Source organism: Coenobita brevimanus, chromosome 61 (assembly GCF_032717465.1).
Source record: "Coenobita brevimanus isolate Jiangsu-jjx chromosome 61, ASM3271746v2, whole genome shotgun sequence".
NCBI classification, from domain to species: domain Eukaryota; kingdom Metazoa; phylum Arthropoda; class Malacostraca; order Decapoda; family Coenobitidae; genus Coenobita; species Coenobita brevimanus.
Genome location: NC_137014.1, coordinates 41,735,911 through 41,747,996, shown reverse-complemented (window position 1 = coordinate 41,747,996; position 12,086 = coordinate 41,735,911). Strand labels below are relative to the sequence as shown.

The following is a 12,086-nucleotide window of genomic DNA, read 5'->3' as shown; positions in this document are numbered from 1 at the left end:
TTATTGTCTTTGTTTTCAGCATAATAAAAATGTCTCACCATCCACTCACTCGATGTTGTGCTGCTTTCAGACGCCTGCCCTTTCCTCCCATCCTTCCTTCTTTCCTTCCTTGCTCTTCTTTCTTTCCTCTTTCTTCTGTCTATGGGTGACACGACACTGAGAAACAAGCTAAATGATTTCCTGTACACCAGGAAACCATTTACTATGCTGGGCAGTAACAATATAACCAAATTATGGTGACTGGTGGTTAAAGTGGGTAATTAAGGCACTCCAATTGGATTGAGCCTGTGTAGGTTTATATCCAAGGAGTAGTTGGGGTTTATTGCTCACATAACACTACTCAGGGATAAGTGAGGCTGGTCACTCTCATATGTCAGGACCAACCTGCCTAGCCCAGGGCTCCTAGGCTCCTCATGGGGAAACACTGGTTTAGATGATGAATGAATGAATGAATGAATGAATGAAAAAAAGTGTTACTGCATTAAATCCCCTCCCCCCCCAGTAGCAATTAATACACCTCTGTGACCACACAGATGAGTGAAAATATTAGTAAACATGAAGGTATGGGCAGCCTGTGCAATAGGTAACTGGGTAGCTACGTATCGGTTACTATTGTAACTGTAAGCCTCATGGCAACTGGCTTCTACACAGAAACAACCCCAAAGTGTAATACTGTAATGCTTAATGAACTCCACATTCATAAAGTGTCTCAGTGGATACCAGTGAAGCGGTAATATAGTTTTTTATGGGTAAATTTAACTAAAAGAGCAACAAATTTGATGAGAAATGTAATATTCGCAAGAACTGAAACTGATGGCTAGGAATGTTTTTTTGTGACAATTTTGTATTCACAGACAAAATACACTGATAACAATGTTGGTTCACACAGTTAGTTAAGAGAAACAGGAGAGAAAAGGGTCCTTTGGTTCATGAATGAGAGTAGCAGAAGTGGTGTAATCACTGCTGATTCAGTCCCTCCAATCTTTTTGGGAGTTATTATTCAGGTATTAGGCAAAAAGGTAAGTGTAAACTTGAGGCCCTGAACCAATTAACATTTATTCCCAATTATCGTTTTGTTTGGTTACTGAGGGGTTTTGTCATTGCGGTAGTTTGGCAGACTAATTAACAACAATCAAGAAAGTCTGATTATTGGAACTGACTGGTGTTTATGCTTGACACCACCAATGACATCTGAATCATTCTTAGAAGCCATAGCTAGGGTTAAATATAAGTAAAATGGGATAAGAATCCGACAAAATACAGGAATCACCATCAGGAAATGCAATGTAAGCAGTCCAAGTGATCATGTGCTACACTCAACACTATCTGTGGCCACCAGGTAAACTAGTCTGATGGGCATGGGAATTTCACGTGCCCTCTCATAGTTTTGGCCGAATAAAAGAGGTGTTGGATCATCCAATGCCAGAGAGTTGGTGTTGTACAGTACCTGTATTACTGTTCAGGCATCCAGTATTAAGTTTTTGGTGCTTAATATTATAAATGGGAGTTGTCATTTTCGTTTTTGAGGGCTCCAACATGCTTGCATATTTTAGTTTTGGTCATCTAATGGCTGCTCTCCATGCTGCTCGATCTCTGGCATCTTCCTTATTTAGTCCCTTAACCCTGAGGTCACACTCAATGATCTCATCCCAAGTCTTTTTTGGTCTACCTCTCACTACCCTACCCCTAACATTAACACTTCTCACTTTCAACCAATTACCATCCCCCATCCTTTCCACATGCCCAAACCATCTCAATCTACCTCTCCTCATCACAACACCAATACACTCCAGTCCCATCCTACCTCTCAACTCTTCCACTGTAAGCCTAGCCTCTCCAGGCCTTGCACTAAAGGATGCACTGCACATTCACCTAATCATTGTCATTTCTGTATGTTTGAGCCTGTGAATATCCTCTTCCTCTACTGACCAGGTCTCACTACAATACAGCATGACACTTTAAACACATGCCGCATACAAAGATCCCTTAGCTTGGAGAGACAGTCCTCTCAATGTCAGGAGAGGCAACAACTCTCTGAGCTACTTCCAATCACTCCTGACTCTAGCCACAGAGCTAGCTCCTGTCCCACCTCCAGCACATAACATGTCTCCCAAATAACAAAACTCTTCCACACACCCAAGAGACTCGCCAGCAAGTTCAATCCTTTCACGTCTGGCAGTATCCACTTGCTCTCCCCGACACACTGCACACATGAAATCAGCATTACCTTGCAGTCTACCTCTAATACCACTACATCTCTTAAGCACCCATTTATCACAAACACAGAGCAAGATGGAATTACTTTCCATGCCCTTGTGACAAATTGCACAAGGCCACTCTCCTTCTTCTTTGACAGTACCACCCATAGTGGTGGGTTATAAAATTTAGGAAAGATATGAGAGATGAACTGAAACTTGTAAGCTGTCAACTATATATGAGATGTTAAGGAAGAGAGCAACACTTGGTAGAAATGGAAAGTACTATACTGTACAGTATTGAAAACATTCTTGAAAGTGTTAACCTTGAGCAGAGTATCATTCATTTTCCTTACCTTACTCATGCATGACAAAATGTTAAAGTATTGTGCTTTGTGACCTAATGAAACTGCATCCCATAACCAACTGTGCAAGGTCAACTCTAACTACAATTTTCCACTCCAGATATGGCATATTATCTCTCCTGGTCATTTTGTTTAATTTACTGTGCCTTCATGGTGTACAGTGGAGAGAAACAAGTGAAGATAACATCATACCAGAGTGAGTTTCTGTCCCTGTGGCACAACAACACGATACGTTATGTCGTTCAGGATAAGGTCGAAGTCGTTCATCAGCAAAGACTCGATGCTGTCTGAGGAAGAGATGCGCACACCATCTGCCGGTAATTAAGATCAATACATGAAGTATTATAAGTGTACAATAAGGGTCAAAAGTTTGCCTGCCATTCCACTGCATTTACTTCATAATTAGGAAATATCCATCACTTTCCAATCTGACACATCATAACAAACATCATCATCAATGGGTAGGGAAACATACCAAAATTCTCTCAGCTTAAAACTATTAGCCAGCAAAGGAAAGTGTTAAGTACAACAAGCGAACTTTTATCTCTGACTGCATCTACAACATGATATACTATGGTTCAGTGCCCAATACAGTGAAAATTTTGGCACAGTTATGTCAACAAACACACCTTACACTTAAAATGTAACCCGGTCAGCAACTGTAGGCTTAATGTACGAATATCTTACTAATGTGTTCCACCTGGTACCATATTTTGTACAATACTTATTCTTATAATCACTGGATGATAGGTAACAGGTGGTGGTGACCATCATCCATTTATATGATGTAGTGCTGCCTACTTCTTTCTTAGGTGACTCTAAACTGAGTGACAGTCTAATGGTCTCCTATAACAACGGTTGGATTTAAACATGGTGAGGCCCTAAACTGTAGGAAACTATAGAGGATCTCCTTGGCAACTGCTAACAGAGAATATGGCTGTGTAACACCTTGGCAAATGCTGCCAAGATACAGTATATAACAAATCCATGCACAGTGGGCTAATTAGGTTAAATCATTGTGTAAATATAAATTATGTTAAAACTGCATAAGCATTAAAAATAAAAAAAGATTCTGAGAGGCCCCTTCAAACTGTGAAAGCCTAAGCTGAAGGCTGTTTAGCTTATGTCTAAATCAGGCCTTGTCTGTAACCCAGGAAACCATTTACAATGCTCGGCAGTAACCATATAACCAAATAACGAAGTAATGTGGAACCTACTATGGCGTCCCTGTTAACTGGGTGGAGATGCATAGGCCTATGGAGCATTGTTACAGAACCCAAACCACCAAATTCTTCCCTACAGTGTCATCCACTGTAGGGGAACATCAGTTCATAGCAGGGGATAGCCCTGATGGGGTGACTGCTTTCCTGTGGTTGATGGGTCTGCTTGGCTAGAAAGACCAGGGGAACTCAGGTGCTACTACTAGTACTGCCACTAGATGATTTTCTTAGCTCAGAAGTGACTTTTTGAACTGGCAGGATTTGATATTGCTTCAGTGTTCCCCTTTACTAACATATATACTTCTTAAGTTGAATGCAACAAGCACCTTTGCTCTCTGTGTTTGTAAAGGTGCTTGACCTGCCATGGTGGTGCAACCATTGCAGAAGCACAAAAGTGGCCAAAACACCCCCTCACAGGTCATCTGTCTACAGCAGTCTTTGTCTATCTATCTATCACACACACACACACACACACACACACACACACACACACACACACACACATACACAAGCTACTAACTACCTGAAGTTGAGTTTGTTTGCATGACTCCAAGCAACCTGTCACCCACATTTTACTTTTGTGTTCTGTCAAGGAGCACAAAAGTGGACTTTCTTGCAGATGGTATGGATGTTGTCCAGCAGATTACCAGCCTTCTGCCCTCATATCACAGCTGGAACAATAGCTCATAATACAGTAGGCTTCAAATATGTGAAATAAGGATTTACATAATAAATTTTTTTTTTTCCTTAAATCGCCAAGCTACACCTCATCAGATCACAGGAGAATGCTACCCCTCCCAGCACAGCATCCACCGGGCGGGGTGCAAACTCACAACCTCACAATTAAGAGCACCTACCACTGAGCTACCGCGCTCCCCTACACAATAAGCCTCAAAATCTGAAAATGAGGATAAACACAACATGGACAAGGAGAGGTGGTTGTCATGATGCTGGCATGGGGTCACCTCCCCATACCCCAAGTGCAAATAAGAGGCCAAAACACCCCAGCAGCGAATATCAGGCTACATCAAACTTGAAATGTCAGCTCCTGGATGCCCAATGGCTGTGTGTGCAATTTTATTTGTCAGGTCCTGGAGCTTTGCTACATACATACATGCACATACATACACTGATATATATCTATCAATCTATCTATTGCCAGACACCTTAATCCCGTTTGGGGTGGCCACAAACAAATCGCCTCCACGTCACCCTCTCCCCACCATTTCACTGCCCTGCTCCCAACTCACAACCCTCTCTCTCATATACCTCTCCACCCCATCCCTCCATCTTATCCTCGGCATCCCCCTCCCTCTCCCCCCCTCCACCTCACTCACATACACTCTCTTTGTCAGTCTTTCACCCTCCATCCTCTCCACATGGCCAAACCACCTCAGTGTAGTCCTCCTAATGCTTCCTATCACATCCACATCCACACAACAATGCTCCTTTACATCCTCATTTGTCAGCCTGCCTCTCCATGTGACTCCACAGGCTCCTCTTAAATAACTCATTTCCACAGCTCTCACTCTTGACTTGTGCCCTTCCAACAACGTCCAAGCTTCACTTCCATAAGTTAGAGTTGGTATCACAATACTGTCATGTAGTAACTTTTTCACTTCCACACTCACTTCCTTGTTTCTTATCACTGCTTTCAAGGAACCAGCAACATTTTTTCCCTGCTGTACCCTTTCAAGCACTTCACCCTCCAAACCTCCATCCTTACTCATCACACTACACAAGTACTTAAACATACTCACATTTTCCAATTCCTCACCATCCAACCTCGCTGTACATTCACGGACTTCACCTCTCTCAAAGACCATCACTTTACTCTTCCCTACATTCACCTTTAGATTCCATTTCTTACACACTCTCCCAAACTCATCCACCAAGCCTTGCAGCTCTCCTTCGTCTTCACTCAACAACACAGTATCATCAGCAAACAACAGTACAGGGAGTTTCCAAACACTACCCTCTCTCACCAGGGCCACTCCAACATCCATTACCCTACCTTGTGTGTGTGTGTGTGTGTGTGTGTGTATATACTGTATACATAAATATAAATATAAACATATATATATATATATATATATATATATATATATAAATATATATATAGTACATCCCCCTAGTACTCGCCTATACGGGTGACAGAGGACGTTACATACTAGGAATTCGCATACTGTGGATACATAGACTTATAAGAAAAATTACATATGGGCGGCACCCCCCTTCATGGGCAACACTTGAGATGCCTTTCAGACCTAAGTATTGTACTATACAGGGAAACTATCTAAGACATAGTACCTAAGATAAAGCAAACCTACAAGATTATGGCTTTACTAGATAAATCACTGGTGGTAGGTGGTGGGGACCATCATCCACTCACTTGATGTAGTGCTGCCTACTACTTCCTTAGCCTTTATCATTCTTTTTCTGTGCCTGCCCTCCTCTCTTCCTATATCTTCCATCTTTCCTGTCACTTCTTATTGCTCTTTCAGGTGGCTTTACATTGAGTGACAAGCCAAATGGTTTCCTGTAAGCCAAGAAACCATTTACAACACTGGGTGGTAACCATATAACCAACCCATATGTGCTTCCTACTTTCAGCAAGTGGGTTGGTGGAGGGTTAGTGCCCCTCCCCGTAAAACCAATAACTCAAAGTAAAATGGCCACCCCTTAAGGGATTATGGTGTCTGGCAATAGACAGATAGATAAACAGACCTTTACCTGTTATCGCTTCTTGGGGGTGCAATGTCGCGTACTCGAAGTAACCCCGGATTTGGGCCACACTTCGCTGCCTGTCTCGCTTACAAGGAGTTCAATTTGCGTATTAATAAAAAATACACTAAAATAAAAAAAAATAGGTCCTTACGTACAAGAGGGATCACGTACTCGGAACTCGCGTACTGTGGGGATGTACTGTGTGTGTATATATATATATATATATATATATATATATACAGTATATACACCAGGAAACCATTTATTACGTTGGGTGGTAACCATATAACCAAATTTTGGCGCCTGGTGGTTTAGTGGATAATTATTGCGCTCCAATAGAGAGAGGGGGGTGTGAGTTGGGAGCAGGGCTGTGAAATGGCGGGGGACAGGGCGACTTGGAGGCGATTTGTTTGCAGCCACCCCAAACGGGATTGAGGCGTCTGGCAATAGATAGATAGATATTGCACTCCAATCAGATTGAGCCGGTGAAGGTTTATATCCAAGGGGTGGTTGGGGTTTATTGCTCATGTAATGCCACTCAGGGATGAGTGAAGCTGGTCACTCTCATCTTAAATGTCGGGACCAACTTGCCTAGCCCCGGGTTCCTACGCTCCTCTGTGGGGCGACATAGGACTGGATGATGATGATGAATGATATATATATATATATATATATATACAGTATATACCGTATATACTGTATTTTATGTGTCCGACTCTGGGCATAGGCTTCACAGCCTGTTATCAAGGCCCATCAGTCCTCCTACATACCATACACCTCTACATATATATATATATATATATATATATATATAAATTCATACATAAATACCTACACACATACATACATATATACAGTACATACATATATACATACACATATACATACATAAATATATAAATAAATAAATATACATAATACACACATACAGACAAATACATACAGTACATACATAAGTACATACAGTAAACACATACAGAGTGTATGTCAACAGTACTGCTGACAGTTTGGTAGAGTTCTGATTAAAATGAATTAAAATGAAAAGATTGTCACTGAAATAAAAAAGTGAGACATAATTATTAACTACATAAAAAAAAAAAAGAGCCAAAATAATAAATGTGGCTTATTCTGAACACTTTTAGAATTTAGATTTCAAATGGAAAGTAAAATCAAAATAAAGTTTAAGAACTGAGAAGCTTTAAAAATATAACCCATGATAAAGATAAATTGGCCTATTATAAGATAAAGCTATACTATAGGTAAGATAGTCTAAATAATGTTTTTAAATTTGACATGGACACTAGAGGCAATGCAAATTTAGTATCTTAGAAATCTATGTGATAAGCATAAACAGAGCTATTTAACTTCCACTGAATACGAGTACATGCTTGAATCTGAATTTGAAACTGAAAAGGAAACTAAAGACAAAGCAAATTCAGCAACTGGGAAGCTAGGAACTGTAATGGACGAGCTCTGTTACTCTGCTTTAATTACATTGCCTTCATTAACTAGAGATAATGGGCTACACAAGAGACTGTCCAGTTAACTACAGTACATTACATGCCTTCCCTCATGACCTGGGACTAAATTTATTCTCTCTCTCTCTCTCTCTCACACACACACACACACACACTCATATATATATATATATATATATATATATATATATATATATATATATATATATTCATTGCCAGACGCCATGTATCCCAAACGGGGTGGCCAAGGGCTTAGAGTTAATTGTTTTACAGGGAGGGGCACTAATCCTCCACCAACCCCACTTGACACGTAGGGAGACCGTTATGCCAACAGCATCTGGTGTTCCCAGTCGGTCACCCATCCACACACACACACACACACACACACACACACACACACACACACACACACACACACACACACACACACACACACACACACACACACACACACACACACGTCTCAAATTATAAGAGGACTCTATCTCTCGACCCAGTAACTGTTCGTGACTAAACTGACAACGTGACTATAATAACTTTTCATTCAATAGTTCTTCATGACTAAACTGACTATGTTAGTCAATCCCTGCAATCATTGATTCAACATGATTAAACTGACCCAACATGACTTCCTCGCCTAGTGCTAACTTTACATGACTAAATTGACTCCATGTGACTCTGCCCCTCCAATGACTCGTACGTGATTGACCTTTTGACCAAAGATTCTACATGATTTTACCCCTCAACCCACCGAGTACGTGATGGCACCTCTTCAACCAGTGACTCTGCGTGACTAAACCAACACTACGCAATTGTACCACTCCAACCAAACGACTTTCCATGACTAACCAGCAGTTCTATGGGTGACTTTATGATTAATGACATGATCGTCGAGGATGAGCTGGATTAGAGTCCTGTATAGTGTGGCTGACTCTACATGGGTAACTCGACTTCTCCGTGACTAAACCGACTTTACGTGACTGCTTCTCCACCCATTGACTATACATGATTAGACTGACCTCTATGATTCTACCCTTCTACTCAGTGACTACGTGATTAAACCGACTTTACACAACTCTGACTTCCATTTAGTAACTATACATAACTAACCTATTTCTGTATGACTCTGTGACTTTATCCCTTTACTTAGTGACTGTAACTAAACTGACTCTATGTGACTGTCCCTTAGACCAGTGACGCTAAATGACTTTTCAGCTAATAAAACTGACTTTACCACTCCATCCAGCGACTCTACGTGAGCTACCTAAAGTTCTAAGTACGACCCTTCTAGTGCCACAGTCGTCGTGGGTGAGCTCGTTCAAGAAATACTGCGCGATGTGGGTGACTCAGGGACTCAATCGACTCCAAGTGCCTCTCCACCTACTGTGGTGACTGCGTGACTCACTGTAGGTTCTAAGTACGACCCTATCAATGTCGTTGTACTTATATATGAGCTGGTTTAGAAATAGGGTGCCTGCAAGGCTAAACTGATAGCATGTAACTCTACTCCTCCAGCCATTAACTCTACACGACTCATTGAAATTTTAAGGATAACCCTATCAATGCCATGGTCCTCTTTGGATGACTCTACGTGACCGTCTCTACATGTCCAAAATAACTCTACGTGACTGCCCCTTTGACCAATGACTCTAAACGACTCTATGTGACTCACCTAAGGTTCTAAGTACGACCCTATCAATGCCGTGGTCCTCGTGGGTGAGCTGGTTGAGGAAGTCCTGCACGGTGTGGGTGACGGGCCTGAGCGTGAAGCGGCATAGGTCTCTCCTCGAGGGTAGCGGCACCGTCAGCTGAGGCAGCCCGTTGCACACGCCAATCGTCACACCTGCAATAATACCTTGCAATAACGTCAACAGCATAAACAACAATGACAAAACAACACAACAACAACATAAGTATAAAAATAAAATAAATATGCAGTTTCTTCCAATGCATTCAGAGAAAACGTGGAAACTGCTTACCCTGTCCAGTGATATGTACTTGTATGCCTAATTCGTTGAAGTCTTTGTGCCCATTTTCCCATATTTCTGATTGCTTTTATTTCCGGGAGGAGGCTGACCCCCTCCACGGATCATTTGCAGGGTCACGCTCCCCCAATATTGCATTACGAATGACAGTCCATTGTACAACATGTACTAAAATATCAATGCCATACCTGACCTCCTTTCACTATTTCTGAGAATTTTTAATTTGGTGAGGTGTGCTGACCACCTTAAAAATCTTGACTGGAAAACTGTTTAAAGTGGAAGACCTTCGAAGTAACCAGACGAACTCACCTGCGGAGTTTCGTTCAATTCTCCCCTTAATTCTGATCGTTTTTATGGCTCGCTAGGAATCATGGGGAAGGGGTCACGCTCACTAAATATCGCATTACGGATGAGCCTCCATTGTACAATCTGTACAAAGCCATATCTTTCCTCCTTTCACTACTACTACTGAGAATTTCTTATTTGGTGGGGGAGGGCTGACCTCTCTGTTAAGCATGGCTAGAAAACGTATTGGCTATAGTGGATGACTTTGCCAGTTACCAGACGAACTCACCTGAAAAGTTTCATTGAAATCCATCAAATAGCCTAGAAGGAGTTAATGCGCGCGCGAGCACGCACGTGCACGCACGCACGCACGCGCGCGCGCACACACACACACACACACACACACACACACACACACACACACACACACACACACACACACACACATCTATCTATCTATATATACCGCATATCTCTACTCATCTACACGCAAACACACAGGCTTTATCTTGCGCAGCGGTATAGGGTAAGGTACCGAAAATGATACCATCGTGCTTAGCAGTACTGATAATACTACTACTTATGATAATAATAAAAATAACACTACTACTACTATAACTACTACTACTACCACTGTTACTACTACTACTACTACTACTACTACCACCACCAGTGGTCCCATTACCACTGATTAACTACTACTCACAAGAACAATATCGACAAAAACATAGGAACCAAATCATTAACACAGGATTCGAACAAGAACAAAAACAACATCAGCAGCAACAACAACAGCATTCACAACAATAAACAGGAAGTGCACGATAACAGCATTCCTAATCTTACTACTCTTCATTTTTGTAAAGCTCAGTGACGCTTGTCTTACGTTACAGGAAATTCTCAGATTATGCAAAAGAAGAGGTAAGAAGGCATACGTGTTTTTTATATACCTGTCTGGGGCACCTTGCACAGTTATTGAAAAAGGTAAGAGGTAGTGACGCTATCTGACTAAAACTTAACTTCCTCTGCCTTTCAGTGATGGCATAACCAGTGATTTTAAGTAACTAGTGATTCTACGTGACAAGCGACAACATAACCACCAACTCTACATTGTATATTATTGTAATTCTGAGGGTGCCCATCTGCCTGTCTGTGTATGTGTGTGTTTGTCTGTCTGGCTATACTAATCTATGTATCTCTCACATCTCTATCTGTCCATCTATCTCTATCTATATATATCTATATCTATCTATTTGTCTGTCTATCTATATCTATCTATCTATCTATCTGTCTATCTATCTATCCATCTATCATTCTACATACATATATAATCATCATCAGCCACTGCAAGTTCACTGCTGAAGAAAGGCCTCCCCCATGCTTTTCCACGAATTCCTTGACTGAGCCAACTCTGCCACGTTTTGCATGCAAACCTCTCAATCTCATCTCTCCACCTCCTGTCTGGCTTTTTTTCTACTACGCTTACAATCTCCTGGAGTCCAGTCCGTCAGCCTATTGCTTCTTCGGTTATCCCTTATTCTTGCTGCATGATCTGCCTGCCTCCATTTCTCTTCTTTTGTAACTTCTATGACGTCTTCGGCTTTATTCTATGACGTCTTTGGCTTTATTCTGCTCTCACTCACGTTGATCTTTTCCTGTCTCTTAAAGATATTCCCAACACTTACCTTTCCAGGAAGTACTACTTGAGGTCATTCTGTGACAAACGTTCTATGAACATTATGTCGGATCTGCAAAGGTTATGATGAAAACGGCATTTATATGTAAATGGTGACAATAATTAAATTATCTTTTGCTACTCTGTCTCCATACT

General features: G+C 41.4%; 1 protein-coding gene across 1 annotated transcript in view; it reads right to left on the bottom strand.

The window, feature by feature from the left end:
- Positions 1–12,086, bottom strand: part of MCU (mitochondrial calcium uniporter) — a 247,266-nt gene that overhangs the window by 40,724 nt on the left and 194,456 nt on the right. Inside the window, exons 3-4 of the mRNA XM_080275456.1 lie at positions 9,658–9,828; positions 2,753–2,871 (exon numbers count right to left, since the gene is read on the bottom strand). Of these exons, the coding sequence (XP_080131582.1) occupies positions 2,753–2,871; positions 9,658–9,828 (290 nt within the window). The remainder of the gene's footprint in view (positions 1–2,752; positions 2,872–9,657; positions 9,829–12,086) is intronic.